The sequence below is a fragment of the Pteropus alecto genome, unplaced genomic scaffold, assembly GCF_000325575.1.
Source record: "Pteropus alecto unplaced genomic scaffold, ASM32557v1 scaffold202, whole genome shotgun sequence".
Classification (NCBI taxonomy): domain Eukaryota; kingdom Metazoa; phylum Chordata; class Mammalia; order Chiroptera; family Pteropodidae; genus Pteropus; species Pteropus alecto.
The window spans coordinates 2413184-2430783 of NW_006432451.1; the positions used below are offsets into that span (position 1 = coordinate 2413184).

Here is a 17600-nt window from a genome sequence, read left to right on the forward strand (position 1 = left end):
GTATTATTTTTAGATCTAAAATTATACCATGTATCCAACCCTTCTATCTTGAGAAATGGACCCTTGAGAGAAACCAGGGTGTTTTGATTCTGTCTGCATGTGAGTGCATCTGCTTATCTTGTGTCTGCTCCTTCTCTGCCTCTTTGGATTTCACTCAGTAGGATTTTGAGGAACTACGCTTACCAATAGGTAATATTGTGCCTTTTGTACAATCACTTGCCTTTGTGTAGCTTCAGTAGTAGTCATTGCAGATATACCTTTGCCGTAACACTTGGGCCATAATCATTTTTCTCAAGTGATGTTTTAACCATGCTACTACTACCCACTTGAAAATCCTTCCAAAATACTCTACTCCTTGAACCCTTCAGAGCCTTCACTGGGGGCACCTTTTATTTAATACCTTCTTTATTTTATTTAATACCTTCTTTTTCTTTGTCATATTCCTTTCCCACTACTATATTCCCACTTCAGTGTTTTATTTACATTTATTCTGTATTTGTAGTTCACCTCTAGGTGAACCAATTTCTTTCCGTAAGGAACTTTTTAAATCAAACAATGCATAGAGAAGCCTATCTCCTCCATATCCAAATAATATCTAATGATTTTTAACCTAGCTCCAAAATTATAGTAGTTCTAGATTCATATAGGGTGGCATTTTGTGTCCAATGTATGTTTTCAGATTTAAGTTCCTTGAGGATAAGTTGTATACACTGTGAGCATATAATATTATGTGAGTGAGTTTGTTACATTTTAACTTAGCTGACAAGGTACTTAGGGCAGATTCTCAAGTGTAATGGCAAAGAGAAACAAATTATCCTTATATTTATTAATGAAAATAGTTCCTCGCAAGTTTAAATTGTTTGTTGTGTCTTCAGTGCTTAAACCCTGCTATGCAACTTACTAGCTGTGTTCTCTTGTGGAAGTCACTTAAGTCTCCTAAACCACAGTTCCCCTTCTATAAAATGGATATAGCAGTATCTATCTCATAAAATTGTGGAGAACTAAATGAGATAATGCACATAAAGAACTTGGCAGACTTATGCCTGACACACACCCTCGGCATATTAGCTATTTTTGCTATTGCGATTTATATCTTTCTCTTCCGTTTTACCCTCAGGCCACAAGAAAAAGGAAACCCTGTTTTAACATACAGTAGATTTTTCAGATTTTTTTCAGTCATAAAAGTAGTCAACAAGTTTTCATAAATTTCTAGGTGTAAAAGTTTTTTCATATGTTTTAGTATAGTTAGAAAGAAACACGTTGTCTTAAATTCTTTAAGATGTTGGTTAGTATGTTGAAGAGTTGTATAAAGTACGTACTTTGCAATAGACTACCCAGACATGCACTGCGTAGTATTATCCATGTATGTAGAAAACCCCAGCACACCAGGCATTTTGTGAGTGCTTGCAGTGAATATACTTGTCTTATTCAGACTTCCACTTATCACACAACATTGCATCTGAGTGCTGCTGTAAATACGGCTCTGGTGACAATATGCTCTGTATTACTCTTAGTGTCACCTGTATTTCCTTCTCCAAAAGATTTCCAGGTCATACTTTCTCGTCGATTTTGATAGACTCCTTGGCAGGGCAGGGTGTTTTCATAGTAAAAAATTCGTAAAATACTTCCAAAGAACCCATTTTCTCTTATCATCACGATAAAATCTTATATATTTTAAGTATTGTGACTATTAATCTTTTTCGTTTTAGGTAAAGTATGGCTAGTTTTGACTTTTTTTTTTTTTTTTATCGTTCCTTATGTTTTCTGTCCTGCACTAACCCCATACAAAACCATAGGCTGCCAAGAGTCACAGTGTCTAATTATGAGGCAATGTGGGTCAGAAACTAAACCATTATCTGAGGGCACACAGAGTCTGAATTTAAATGCTGGCTCTGTACTGCCTCTTTCTGTGATCTCAGGAAGCACATCTCTTTGAGCCTCAGTTTTTTCATCTGTAAAAAGGGAATGATTGGTAAGAACTTAAGTACAAATGCTTCTTGTATGCACACGAAGGCTTGATGGTCATTATATTATCTCTACTCTGCAGGCAACTGTTAATTCAAGAACATTAATACCGGATTCTTTCTGTTATTGTAGCCCAGCTTGTCTTTTGGTGAAGTCCTAGAATTCCATTTGCGGTGTTCTCTTTCAGTCAGATTAATTATAGCATAAGTCAGACAACTTTCTTTATAATATGCAAGTCGAGTTAGATGCTTCAAAAACAGTTTGGTGTGAGCTTATACCTTCCTAGGATGATGTGTTCCACATACATCTCCACAGAATCTCTTCATTTGAACCCAGGAGGGATTGTAGAAATAATATTCCTCTTCGGCCTTCTTTAATCCCACCGATAACAACCAGGACACTTTGGTGCCTCTCTTGACCCAGCCCCACATCTCCCACCCCCAGCCTTGAGACCCTTATTTGTGAGTTCCACTAAGGCAGCTTTTCTCATCCTCAGCACTATTGCCGTCTCGGGCTGGGTGCTTCTTAGTTGCGAGGCCTGTCCTGTGCATTGTAGGATGTTCGGTAGTGTCCCTGGCCTATTCCCTCTAGATGCCAGTAGCACCCACCTAGTTGTGACAAGCGTATCTCTAGACATTGCCAGATGTCCCTGGTGGTGGGGGCATTAAAATCACCCCTATTGAGAGCCACTGGTCTAAGGCAAGTGCCAGAGCATCTGTTGGATTTGTGCCTGTTTAGCACAGGGCTCTAAATATAACATGCTATCAGTGAACACATGCTCAGCAAGGACTCACCTATTTACCTAGTTCCAAGCAGTTAAGCAATGTTCTTTCTTTACCAGATGGCAGAAACAAAAAAAAAGAGATACATAGGTCTGAGAGCTCAAAGTAGAAAACTAGTCACCAGCTTCCTAAAATTGGCCACTGGTAATTATGTCCTCTCTTATTTCTTTGCAGAAGATACCCTTTGCCTTGCTATTAAAACTACCACACCCCATTCCTACCAGCGCTCATTCTATCTCTTTGCCTCACTCTGGCTCCAGCTTCCATTTTTTGTGTGTAACAGCAGAGGTGAATAAGCACTTTCTTCCTAAGAAATTCAGGCAAGGGTTAAAGAAAGTGATGCAAGCAGCAAGATAATGAGTGTTTCCACTCTAGTCCTTTTGCTCCAGGGAAAATTCAAGGTATTAGCATTGACCCAGTGTGCCATCTTTCAACCCATAACCTGAATATTTGGATTTACTAAGTTTTTTGCAGTGTTCTTCCATACATTAAAGAGTAGTTTGGCTTGAAACAGATGAGCAGACACTTCCCTAATATGTTGGGCGTTGTTCTAAACGCTGGGAAGCCCTCATCTCAGACAGGGCATTGCCAGAACTTCCATTCTGATAGGTGTGCACTCCCTGCATGCCTTGGATTTGTTCATGATCTTAAACGATCTGAAAAAAAAAAAAAAACAAATTTATATACCCCCAGTGATTTTATTGAATAAGTTTTGGGTAAAAGGTGGTAGCATTTTACAGTTTGATAGCCACAGAGCTTGAGAGTATTTCTCTTGATGAGGTGTTAGAGCTTGCTAGGTCTTTTCTTTTTGATTATATATTTGTTATCTCATTTGTATTTTCTAGTGTGCTTTTTAAAAGTGTTGAAGAAATACCGTGAAATGTTTTGGGGTTTTTTTTGTCCCCTGATGTGTGAGCCTTTCCCCCATTCTTCTGACTGGAAATGGTGCTGTTAGGAGACAGCACTTTAAAGTTGAAAGCTTATTAAAACATACCTCTAATGAATAGCACTGGAATGATTACAGTGCCAGTCATCTCTGTCCTCCTGCTGATAAAGCTTTGGGGAAGAGTTCTAATAGCCAAATCATGGCGGTTTTATGAAAAGAACTAGATATAAAATCAAGCAGTGAAAAAGGCAGTGACGTTTAAAATCACATTAAGCAGGCTGTCCCAAGAAGTACAGGTGCTGCATTACATGTGAATGTGAAGGAGAAAAGAAAACTAAATCTAGCCCGGTTGCTTAAAAAACCACAGCAGTGGAACTTGGCACTCTATTTTCTGATATGAACATCTGGTTTGTCTTCAGGATCTCTATTGTGTGTAGTTTGCAAATGATAGCTCTATGCTAATGTGATACCGCAAAGTACTGAAGGAAGTGCCTGGAAATACACCAGTTCTTTTAAAGTTTTATTTCTTTACTCTCCATTTCAGATATGGTTTTGGAGAGGCAGGGAAGCCTAAATTTGGCATTGAACCTAATGCTGAGCTTATGTATGAAGTTACACTTAAGAGCTTCGAAAAGGTGAGAAAATACCAACTTCTCTGAAATCGTGGTAGGTTTCTTCTCCAGCCACTTCCTATAAATTATAAGATATATTTCTAGGTGGTATAGGTAGATGGTATTTATTTGTATGTCGTTCTTTTCATCATCATGTTCGTCTCTTGTCTCTGACATTGCTACTAGAGTGTGGGACAACTGATACAGCACAGCTGATCTACAGCTAGAAGCTCAGTGTTCTTATTTTGTTCCTATGTGTCAGCCCCCCCCCCCCGCTTTTTTTTTACTTTCTTGGGTCGAATCCAAGACTTGTTCTCTTACTTGTTCCTAGACTTGTTCTTTTTGTACTTTTTTCCTGAGTTGAAGACAAAAAGGTTCACATTCTGCCAAGCAGCTCCTTGGGGGAGCAGGGCGCAGTTTTTCAGTGCTGAACGGATTGTACCCTTCCCAAGGGTGGTGAAGAGGCCTTCACTGTGGCTCTATGTTATTAGCCAAAATGCAAGGCTTCATGGGCCACCAGGCTCTGTGACAAGGAACACAAGAGACAAATTTGCTAACCCTAGGCCTTTTCTTTTCATACCTATCCAGATAGAAAAATGAGTTTGTCAGTTGCCTTGAGTTCCAGAAACAGCATACCCCATTGAGTACATTTCCATCTCAGACCTGCCTCTGGAGGCTCCCAGCAGTAGCCTCATTGGACAAACACAAAGCATATGCCTGAGCTAGATATTCTGTCATGTCCAGCTAAGTCCCCTTTACATCACCAAAGCCCTGGGCCCCTTCCCTGAGACCGCAAGAACTGCATTTTGTATGCCTTTTTTATTCTCACAGTGTTACTCCATGTTCTGTACATTAAGCTTTGGACCGGAAACATGACTGTTTATATTTTATTAGACTCTGAAAAGAGATCATTGTCCTGTAGGTCTATAACTTTGGGCTAAGAAAGTCAGAGAAGGACTGCTTTAGGATTCTCCCCTAAAGTGATGTTCCTGATCACACCCCGCATACTTCATGTTCCCCCAAAACTAACGTGCTCTCAGGTAATTCCTTCTGAAGGCCTGCTAGCTCATCACTGATCCACTAAAGCTGTCTTCATAGCACAAAGTGTTTTTTTATTGTTGAAGAGAGAGAAAATAATCTTTAGCACATGGTTATTTAGACCTTTGACTTTCCTATTCCAGTTTTAATGAAGTAACTCCCAGCCCCTTCCCATCGTGGCGCAGTGGGCATTGCTTACTTAGGCGCATCTCACGGTGGTATGCCGTAATGAGCCTGTGCTCTGTCACCGCTCCAAGAGGAGTATGTTCCATGTAACACTGCTTGCTTTATTTGAAGCTGTATGAAGGTGTGTGATGTTGGAGGCAATATGATTTAATTCTCTGCCTCATACTATTAAGAATATTTTTATATTTCCTAAAGACTGAACCTACTAAAAAAATGGAAAGCGTCCTTGTTACTAGATTTTTAAATAATAGAGCTAAATTATTGAGAAGCAGCATGGGGCTGCCAGAAAGACTAGTGACTCTCGTTATGCACTTTAAAGGGGAGGGGCAGGCGGCTTGACACCAGAAATACACCACTAATTGTCTTTGGAGTACAGAGAATTTTACAGTTACCACTTAAGCTTCATGATTCCTACACAGTAAATAACTCTGACATAGCCATTGTCATATTCCCTAAAGGACCCCAGATTGTTCTGTCGACTCTTCATGATCCTTCTAAATCTAGCTGTTCACGAAACCACAGTTGTCTCTGGATTCTTATCTTTAATGGAGTTGAATAATGATACACTGGATACAAATTAAATGACCATGAAATCATGTTTATGGCTTTGAAATGATATTTTTATATCAGCTTTACCCTCCCAATTATATTTTACTTGAAATTCCTGAAGTGTACATCTGCAGGTTGGTACAGTTTGGATGTTTTAGTATATCTGGTTATTTTAGAGTGGAAGAGACCACTACATGACCTGGAATTTTAAAAACTCTCAGGAATATTCGACTGTGACTTGACTACAGTTGTGTTCCCATTTTAGAGTTGAAAAACTGAGGCTTAAGAGAAACATCTTGCTGAAGTTATAATAGCAGTTTAATGGTGAGGTTTGCAGGAGGGAAATAAGGGACGCTAGCTTTCATTGTGTGGCCTCAACTTATAATTCTAAAGAAGCACTGTTTCACAATGTTCAACGGTAGATGTTCCTTACTATATTTTTACCTGTTCCTCCCTCTTGAGCAACATGGTCAAGCTGCAGCTTTGTCATTGAAAAGTGAGTTCTAGCCTGGCAGTGAATTGGCAATGGCACACATTTTTAAAATTAAATGCCAGTGTGTTTTGAGGTGTGAGTATCCTCTAGAAGTAGCTACTGTTTGTTCTTATTGGCATCAGCTGATGCTTTTTCCTTCTGTTCATCTAACCATTGTCACAAATTTACACAACAGGCCAAAGAATCCTGGGAGATGGATACCAAAGAAAAATTGGAGCAGGCTGCCATTGTCAAAGAGAAGGGAACTGTGTACTTTAAGGTATGTGAATTCTTGTATAAGCCTTTCATCTCAAGAGATTTACTCAAGGGTCAATGAATTGTGCTGATACTCCCTACTCTGAATTTTATCGGTACTCTTCTGGATAAGAGTAAGCCTGAATTTTTACAAGTCTGTAATTTCCAATATAAGAAATGATGAGAAAGAATGAATTAACGTGACAAAAGAATACAAATGCCTCTTTTACAGGGTCTACTCTAGACTATAACCAATCTGCCTAATGGCAAACCAGGTCTGGCTCGCCCAGCCACCACTGTATCGCTCAAAGCCTAAAGCACCTTGCTTTGGTACAGAGTTGGCACTCAGTGTTTGTGGAGTGAAACAAAGAATAGAATAATTGTTAACAAGTAATAGAATTCATAGGGGTAAATTTCACATCATTTTCCTGTCTATGGTCTTGGCGAAGTCACTAAAGGCACATGACAAAAGGAAGGAGAACATGCACAGATTTCAAAAGAAACTGACAGGAGGACAGTATTAATTTCTCCTAGTGGCCAAAGATGGTCCCCCCCACACTACCTTTTGTGAGGAATCTTCAGAAATTCCTGAATGCTATTCATCATTGATTGCTTCTCAAAAACCCTTTCTTATAACATTTAGGAGTGTGTTATTTCTTTACCTAGATCTTAAACCGTCAGATATAAGAAAAAAAGAAACAGCACTTTGTTTAGTTCCAATCAGAATGCTGCCCTCAGTGCTTCCCCTGCCCCCAGCTATATGTACCTTCTCCATGTCAAGGCAAAAGGGCTTACTGAGGAGGAGAAAGAATGGGATTTTTTTCAAGGTTGGTTGGTTTGGTTTTTTTCCTTGCTACTGCAATCCATGAACAAAAATTAGATGATGTTTTCAACAGTCTAAAGTAGCGGTGCATAAATGTTCTTAAATAAGTGTTTGTGGAGCATCTGCTATAAAACATGCTACTGCATTGACAACCTTGTCTGGAGGGAGGGGGGGCGATGTTCACCCAAATAAACCAGCTAGAGAATTATGTAAGACCGTATAATCAAACAAAATTAACACAGCCAGAGAACAGTGTGTATGGTTATTTTCCTAACTTGTGAGAGGAGACCCATTATCGGGTCACAAAATCAATTTAGTGGAAGTGTATATTACATTATTTAGTAAGGATAAATTTCACAAATCTTCTGTTCACTTGTATGTGAGTGGTTAGTCATAACGTAAAACATTTTTTCTGTAGGTTATGGTTAAACACATTTGAAATCTATTGCCTTAGATAACATATAATTATTTAGATTTATTTCTAAATATTTGTTATATGTACTAAAATAATGTGTGGATCACCAGAAAGCATTGGGGTATGATGGAATGAGCTCTGAATGGAGAACATTATGGCTCCAAATGATTTAAAGTCGTTTAAGGTCCAAAGAGGTTTTTTTTTCCTGTGAAAAGTGAGTTAGATTAGGTGATCCTCAAGTTTCTTTCCAGCTCTGAGATCCTGTGAATTTCTAAACTCTCGAGAACAAGTTTAATTTTTAAAAAAATTCAGTTTGAGTATATTAGATACTTCTAAACTATTAAAGTAAGATTCGAGATGAGTTGTTTGTAGACCCAAATACACAATACACGGGAATAAAAGGAAAATTTTCTGTAAAATCCTTTCAGACCACAGGTCCTGAATAGTGTTTCCTATATGTCTGGAGTTCATACAAGTCTTTATATGTATTTTTTATATTTTCCCAAACTTCTAAATAGAATATTAATAGTTCGGGTGAGCTTTTAGCATTTGACTAGAATTATATCAACTCAGTGTAGTAAAACAGCTCTATGATTCAGAAGCTCTAACTGGTTACTGATGACTCAGAACTTTGGGGAACATTATTGATAATGAAATATGTTGCAAAGCCACACGTCATATAGCTGTATCTTGAATATACCGAGATGGCCAGAGTTTGTGATCAGGAGCAGAAAGCAGCGTATAAGTGTCTGTACAATTACTTTGTTGATTCTTAGTGTCACAACTGCAGTAGTGATTTGTGTATTTCATAATATTATGAACCCTTTTAAAATTACTGATCTTTGAATAAAATCTGGATCAGCAGTCACACATATGGAACATATTATTTTAAACATGCAATTTGATAGACAAAAATCTTCAAAACATTGGTTCATTGGGGGAAAATTAATGAAAGGTTCAAAACCACTGACCTAAGACTTTTCTCCCAGAATGTCTGTGAACATCTTGTACTACTAAAAACTTCCCTGGAGGCACCTTCATAATCAGAGGTGAAGGATCCTAGCAGTGATCCTAGTTTTAGCTTCAAAATGGTTGGTAGATAGTTTCCTGTATACATTTCCTTTTCAAATTTCAGGGCATGTTTCACTCTGCCACACTGCCTTCCTGGGCCTCTTCTTCCCAGGGTGTTTGACTTCGCACATTGTGCACAGGCACAGAGACTAGATTTGTGGGTGCAAACAGGATATGGGTGAAATAAAAATCTCCATTTCATGCCATCTGTACACTGAAGCTCCATTTTCACGGACTTGTCAGTTTGCTTTATGCCTAAGTGGATAAAACTCTCCCTCAGTAGAGTTGAATTGTCTCAGCTTTTAAATAGGAAAGCTTTTGCTGCTTAGATTGTAAACGCCTCATATCGACCTCTGAACACTGAAGAGAAGAAAGGTAGGAGAGGACTCTCTTCATTTGACTCTAAATTATTAAGCATAGCTAACAACATAATATTATGCCGGGCATTGTGGAAGCCAGTTAAACAGACATGATTTTTATTTTTCCCATCCTAGCTGACAGTATTCTTTAAGACAAGAGCATTCATTGTCACACCTGGTTAGTGTTCTCTCTCCTGACTTGGAGGCAGAGTGAACACTGCAGTGATATGGGGTTCTTGCGCCCCCATGTGCTCTTTGGGAAAAAGGCATGTCCAAAGCAAGCTGGTTAAGGATCATCTTTCAACCACTGAACCCTTTTCAGACAAAACAGGCTTTGCTTTGTTTTGACCACCCTTGCTGAACCAAGAAACCAGTGCTGTGATTTAGAAACAAGTAATTTATGACTCTAGGATTTTAGGTTTAAAAAAAAACTCATAAATCACCCCTGCCTTTTCTCTTCTTCCTTCATTCTTTTAGTACAGGATTTCTTAACCACGGCACTGGTGACGTTTGGGGCTGTATGACTCTGTTTTGGTGGGAGGCTGTCTCATGCATTGTAGGATATTTAGCAGCATCTCTTGCCTCTATTCACTAGTTGCCAGTAGCGCGCACACCCCTTCCAGTTGTGACAACTAAAAAACATCTCTAAACATTGACAAATGGTCCGCGGAGGGTGCAAAATCACCCCAAGTTGAGAACTATTTAGCACATCAAAAGCAGAAATACCACAGAACAAATACCTTTGCTGTTGGAGGTTGAGGTCAAAATAAAATTATATGTGATGTAAATGAAAGAGCTTTCAAGAAATCAAAATGCTCCGTAAATGTAAAGGAACTACTATGAAGTCTGTTACTTGTTTTTCTTTTTAGAAGCCTTCTACCATTCTGACTATTCAGAACCTACCGAAGTGATAAGGTCTGGATCTTTGTCCTCCCTGGCTCTTCTTTTCTTTCCCTGTAATGATATATTAGGACATAATCGGAAAGGTAATAGGTACATTAAAAATGAAGGAGAAGAGAGAAAGGAGAAACTAGGCATAACAAGGAAAATGCCTGTCCTTCTTACCTAATCTAAATGAAATGACACCTTTCATTCCTACCTCCATTTTTTCCCCCAGTGATAGAAAAAGTTTTGATTCCATAGTTATATTCCTTTGACCTTAATATTTATTCAGCAAATCTTAATTAAGGGCCTTTTGTGCTAAACTCTGGATATTCCAAAAGGGATTGGATATGCTTCCTGTCCTCAAAGAGCTCGCAGTCTAGCAAGAGAAAAGAATGACAGAAAGAATGTGCCAACCCCTGAAACTAGCGAGGACTGTAGTCTTCTTTTTTTTATAGTGTCCAAAGAAGGAGCAGTGGGCCTGTGGCTATGACTAAATATAAGTATTGCCTTAGTTTCCTTGGACTGTCGTAATAAAGTACCATAGACTGAGTGACGTAAACAACAGAAATTTATTTTTCACAGTTCTAGAGATTAGAATTCTAAGATGAAAGTGCCAGCAGGGTCAGTGTCCCATGAGAGCCCTCTCTTTGGGTCACAGATGTCTCCCTTCTTGCTGTGTCCTCACGTGACTTTTCCTAGGTACTTGCAAGTAGGGAGAGAGGGAGCAAATTCTCTGGTGTCTCTTACAGGGAAATTCATTCCATCATGAGGGCCCCACCTTCAGGGCCCCACTCAACCTGATTCCCCTCCAAAGGCCCCATCACCTTGCGGATAGGGCTTCAATGTATGAACTTGGCAGGGTGGGGGATGACACAATTCAGTCCTTAGCAAGTACAATATAACTCCCTCAAGAATTTCAGCATTATTATGAAAAGGGCCTGGTTTCATATTCTTACGGATAATGTGTATCACAGATTTCTGAGGCAGAGAGGATAGCAGATTGATTTTGATACTCTTCTTCGTTAACACCTCAGGTTCCTTTGCACTGCCTTTCTAGAGCAGAACCAGTGAGCTCCGTGTCTTCCCTTTCCTACACGTCACTTGCGAAGAGGGATGTTCAAGGGGGGTGTAGCTGTGCCCTCATTTAGACCCAGGCCCTCCACTTGAACTGGTCTGCCGCGTCTTCATCACCAAAAATTGGTATCAGGGCTTCCTTTCTATGGGTGGAGCTCATTTCCTATGCCAGCCCTTGAAGTCCTTTATAACAGAAACATTCTTGTAGACACGGCTCTGTGATTTTTCTTAGTCCTTAGGTGAAATTTGGAGTGGAAAGATATAACTGTGCATTGAAATGTGTGCACTGCTTTGACTGTGGTAAGTCCTAGTGACATGATCTTAACACTTCATTGATCAAACATTGGATTTAATATCCTAATGGGTCTGGCACCATGGTAGTAGGATGTGTCATCTATTTTCGAGCTTGTAGTCATCTCCTGCAGAAGAGACCCCTCACCTCTACTCCCATTTTATTTGTGTATTTACCAGCTGTCACTCCTTTTTTTCATTCTTCCTAAGATGACAGTAAATACATTGTCTCAGCCCCATAATTTCTTGTATAGAGCATATATATGATTCATGTGAATTAATTACACAATTGTTACTCATGATATGTTAGAATTCTGCTGGTCAAGTAGAGCAAAAATAAGATTAAGATTTTTCTCATTCAGTTAACTGACATCTATGTGATTTATGTTTTATAGTTATTTATGTTGGATGGTGCTATTTAACTATGTATATTCCTATTGTTTACAGCCTGTTTTTGCAAGTAAGATTCTGTTAGGACACAGCCACACCCATTTATTTATAGATCATCTCTAGCTGCTTTTACACTACCAATGACAGAGTTGTAACAGAGATTGTTTGGCTTGCAAAGCCTTCATTGTTTATTATCTGGCCCTTTACAGAAAGTTTGCCGACCCCTAGCTTAGATGACTAAAGATTTGCTGTGTTTGGAATTGGTACTTGCCAGAAGGTACCTACTGTGTGGTGCTGATCTTCAGGAAAAAAGGGAAAAGTAACTTCCCCTTTGTATAAACTAATGACATAGTCTAAAACTACTCACTAACCCTTTGAAAGGCGGATAGATATTAGCACCAAAGAATGTAACCCCCAAAATGCTCTCCTACTGAAAGAACTTCCCCCTCTGGAAAGGATGGGATGGTGAGTAAGAACAGCACTATATAGTGCACTGTCCTGAACCACTCAGGGGTCACTGGCACTTCAAAGGGAATGGAGAAGGTGCCTGAAGAGCCACCTCCTAAGAACAAGAAGAAATGATGAAATATCAGGGTTAGTATGAGGAGGATGTTTCGTTTTGAGGGTTTGTTTTTCTCAGGGAGGTCTGAGCTTACACTTCTTTTGTACCCCGTCCAGAGTCAGTACAACAAGTAATTACTAGCTTTTTTCTTCCTAGGGAGGCAAGTATTTGCAGGCGGTGATTCAATATGGGAAGATAGTATCGTGGTTAGAGATGGAATACGGCTTATCAGAAAAGGAATCTAAAGCTTCGGAATCATTTCTGCTCGCTGCCTTCCTGAACCTGGCTATGTGTTACCTGAAGCTCAGAGAGTACACCAAAGCCGTCGAATGCTGTGATAAGGTATAGTGGCCACGCGTGTGCGCAGTGGATTCCACACCTCCACATTTTTTTCTCCCTGTCATACTTGGTCTTCTTTTGCTTCCTCTCATCCGAGGGTTGGAGTGTTTTTCATTTGCCTTTATTTATATTTGTTTGGGATTATTTGTTTCTCGATATGAATTGGAAAATTCAGAAAGATTTTGATTAGACTTTTCTGACGTCTAGACTATTTATAATAATACATTACGAATAAAAGTTTTGATAATTTTCATCTGTGACCTCAATTAAATCTTACGGCATTTGGTATCAGATTAGACATATAACTCCTCAAGTTCAGTTTAGTAATAACAGATTTAGTCCTTTCAGTACTTTACTACAACCCGCTGCAACTGCTCATATAGAAGCTACATCGACGTCACTTTTTATTATAATCATACTTATTCACTGATTAAGAATACACAAATAATTTGAAGACCCACAAAGCATCAGCAGCCTGCTCCCTTTTTACATTTGTATTGTTAATACTGCTACTGGTCTTTTAATACCTAGGTGTTGCATGGTGATGTTTATTAGATGTACAATTCTGGTATTTGGTGAACAAACCGTAAGGGATAAGAAAAACGAGCTACTATTTCATACATTCTTTGTAAGATAATTTTTGAATTTTAAGATTGAGTTTTGTGCACCAATACGTTCCCTGTCATGTTATACTAAATTTTTGCCTAAGAAAGAAATGTTACTGTTAATTACATCTTTTAAACTTGTGCATCTTTATTTTTTATTATAGAAATAGTATAAAGTTAATAAATATTCAAGCATTATAGAAACATACAAGAAAGTAAAAGTCTATTCATAAAATTCCCATTGACTCTCTCTCCCAAGACCACATTCATCTCACACGTCCTGCTTTTTTCCATACATAGAGTAACATTTATGTGTATATTTTATTAATGAAAACGTATAGATTTAGATACCTAGTTTTGTAAAATCAGGACACTTTCTGCATCTTAGCAGTCTATCATATAACTCCTTCATTCTTTTTAAAATCTATTTAGTATCCATTGTATGCATCTATCGGTTTATTTAACCAATCCGCTTTGGTAGATTTCTAGATTTTTAACATTACACCTTATATAGTGCCTCTCATTACATATCTGTGGGATCATTTCTATAGGATAAATTCTTAGAACTGGAAATACTAGGTCAAAAGACATGATTATTTTAATACATTAACATTTAAAATTTTTATACATTATATATTATTGTTGAATATTTGTTTTTTTCTCAATATTGGCAACAGAAAATTTTTATTTTCATTTTTATTGGTCACTAATGAAGTTGTTCATCTCTTCGTTACTTATTAGCCATTTGTATTTTTTCTGTGAATTGCCTGTTCACACCCTTCTACCACATTATTTGTCTGTTTTCAGTTGGTGGAGATAGCATGTACATAATTACTATTAACCCTTTGTCGGACAATATGGACCCTGTTCTTATTTGTTTACCTTTTAACTTTGTTGATGGTATTTTTTTCTGTAGAGAAAATTCTAAGATAGTCAAATCTGTCTTTTTCTTTCTAGTTAAAATAAATCTTCCCCACCCTAAGATTATAAAAATAACCCCATTCAGTACTTGCAAAACCTACTCCAACTAGGTTTACTTTATAAAAAAATAATAAAAAATAAATAAGCCTATTATGCTTTTATGAGTTTTTTGGGGTTTTTTGCATGCAAATACTTGGTTTAGAATTTTTTCTTGTGTTTATGATATGAGGTAAGAATTAACTCTATTTTACATACATACACCTGACTTTGTTTCTGAATGATTTGTTCTGTTTCATTGACCTATTTGTCCATGGACTAGTAACCAAACTGTTATAATTTTAGTGGCTTAATAGTATATCTTTTTCTCCCATAGGTCAAATCCCCTTTCATTATTTTCATTTTTCCAAAATTTTCTGAGCCATTCTCAGTCATTTACTCCTTCCATTGAATTTTAAAATGAACTTCTCAAGAGCCCCCTCTCAAATCCTTCAGGGCTCTTTATAGAAATTGCATTAAATACAGAAATAATTTGTGTCGTTAGTGTTTTTTTTTTGATCAGTAGTGTATAATAACCTTGAGCCCATCTTTTCAATACACTTTTTCCAACTCCCTTGGCCAGAGAGCTTTGGTAAGTTATTTAAGTACTGAGTTTCTTTAAAATTTCCACAAGTTACATTCATTCTTTCTAAAATATAGACTATCTGTTGTAGGCCCTTGGACTGGACAGCGCCAATGAGAAGGGCTTGTACAGAAGGGGTGAAGCCCAGCTGCTCATGAACGAGTTCGAGTCAGCCAAGGGTGACTTTGAGAAAGTGCTGGAAGTAAATCCCCAGAATAAGGCCGCAAGACTGCAGATCTCTGTGTGCCAGAAAAGGGCTAAGGAGCACAATGAGCGGGACCGCAGAATATATGCCAACATGTTCAAGAAGTTCGCAGAGCAGGATGCAAAGGTATGTGCAGAACTCACTTGCCTTCAAGTCGATCAAGAACTTGACCTTGCTTCTTTGATTTTTATTCTAAGAAGGGGTTAAAGCACAGGGCGCAGAGTCAGGTAGACAGCCCAACAGGCACAAGAATAGGGAAAACAATTTCCAGTCTGATGTGGGCTGGTTTGGATCCAGAAGTAGAATAGGGCTGTTCTACTCACCAAAGGGACGTAGCAGAGAGGCACTGACATATCCGTGAAAGAGATGAGGAAAATTAATTCCCTAGGTATGTACTAAAGATTTATTAGAAATCAAACACGTCAGGTTTTCTTTAGATGCTACTTTCATGTTGAGACTTCCAACTTTCTCGGAATGTGAGCTCTGGCGGGGAAGCACCATCTCCATGCCCTTTACTTTGAGGTTCAGGAGCCAACCCGGCAAATGTGATAGGAGGAGTCAGCCTCCCCCACGGCAAAGTTGCATTCTGGTCCTGAGCTTATCCTCCACTCCACAACCCTTCTTGTTACATGGACTTGTCTATTAAACAATGGCAAGCTAGTCATTTTAACCAAAGAAAAAAAGTGAAAGCTCCCACTCTATGGGCAGCATAGCCCCGACTTCCTCAGTCAGGCAACCTACGTAAAGTCATTGTACTACCCCTTGGTGGTAGACCTGACAGACAGTCTGGAAGAGCCAAGAATTAATCCAACATTTCACTTATTTCTTCCTCAGGAAGAAGCCAGTAAAGCAGTGGGCAAGAAGACTTTAGAAGGGGTCACCAATAAAAAAGAAAGTCAAGCAACGAAAGAGGAGAAAGCAGAAGGCCATGTATGACACCACGCAAAAGGAGGGAAGAGTCCTGGTGAACTCGGCCCCCTCCTCCCTGGGCTTTCACCCAACTCAGGACTAAACAGTGTTTAATGTAAAGTTTGTCATAGTCTATGTGATTCTGGAAGCAAATGGCAAAACCAGTAGCTTCCCAAAAAACCACACCCTGCTGCTGCCCAGTGCTCTCATTGAGGGGTGGCGTGGGACCACTCCAGGTGGAACAAAACAGAAATGACTGTTGGTGTGGAGGGACTGCGCCAACAGCTTAAGTCCAGCTCATTTCAGTTTATGTCACCTTTCAATATCCAATTCAGGGTCCCTTGAGATAATCCCGACAATTGAAACTGTCCAATTTTATATTTGATTGAACTTTAATAGCACTTCAGAAACCCAAAAATAAATGCTTAATGGATTTCTCCTTTCTTGCAGTTGGATGGGGGAAAGGAGGATGAGATTTTGTGTTTTAATTAACCGAAGTGCTACGAATGCAACCTGTTGTATTTTTAACCAGTAGAACCCAAAGTAGGGGATCTAATGTCCCCTCAGGTCCACTGCAGTGTCACAGACTTGAAAGCCAGAACCTCAGAGGCCACTTGCTTGCTGACTTAGCCATACTCCACCCTTAGTGAGCCAGCCTCCTTGTGAGAGTGGGTTTCTGCCACACCCTGCCTGTCCCAGAGGAGGAATCCTGTCATTCCTAAAACACTTCGGAAGTGACAGCTAGCAGAGGGAGTTTCTGGATTAGCTTTCTCTGTTTTGGATGAAGTTCTGAGATGTTGAAATGTGAAAAGAGCAATCAGAATTGTGTTTTTTCCTTTCCTCTGTTCCTTTTCGGAAATAATTTTGCATACAGTACTGCCTGCTAGCATTGCTACTGCTCAGTTTCTTATTTCCATTCTAACCCTCGCTATTAAGAATTTAAAACTTGTTCTTGTAATATTTCTGACCTGGAGTGGATTTATTTACATATCCATTTAGGATCCATGCAGCTTTTTTTGTTGTCTTTTTAAAATTACTGGCTCATAAACATTTGTATACTGGAACTTTATTTACACTCTTCTCTCGTGCAAAAAAAAAAAAAAAACCCTTTACTTTTTACTATGAAGTAGCTGAATTTTTAAAAACAAAATCTGTGGAGTTGAAATCAGTAGTTGTTCTATGTTAAGGGTTAAAAAAAAAAAACCTTTACTTTTTACTATGAAGTAGCTGAATTTTTAAAAACAAAATCTGTGGAGTTGAAATCAGTAGTTGTTCTATGTTAAGGGTTTTCCTTGCAGGTTCGACGTGCAGTAGCTTTCTTTTCCTGAGCCAATAGCTTCTTTGTTCTGGTGCGAGTTGTGAAAAAGAATTGAAAACAGCTTCCCGTG

At 38.7% G+C, this 17600-nt stretch overlaps 1 protein-coding gene across 7 annotated transcripts in view; it reads left to right on the forward strand.

The window, feature by feature from the left end:
* The window catches only part of FKBP5 (FK506 binding protein 5), an 86783-nt gene extending 69466 nt beyond the window's left edge, over positions 1-17317 (forward strand). For all 7 annotated transcript variants that reach the window (XM_006907331.2, XM_006907330.1, XM_015585900.2 and 4 more), the window contains 5 exons: positions 4178-4268; positions 6686-6769; positions 12771-12956; positions 15190-15429; positions 16138-17317. In XM_006907331.2, the coding sequence (XP_006907393.1) occupies positions 4178-4268; positions 6686-6769; positions 12771-12956; positions 15190-15429; positions 16138-16239 (703 nt within the window). In that variant the 3' untranslated portion in view covers positions 16240-17317. The remainder of the gene's footprint in view (positions 1-4177; positions 4269-6685; positions 6770-12770; positions 12957-15189; positions 15430-16137) is intronic.
* Positions 17318-17600: the final 283 nt, after the last annotated feature.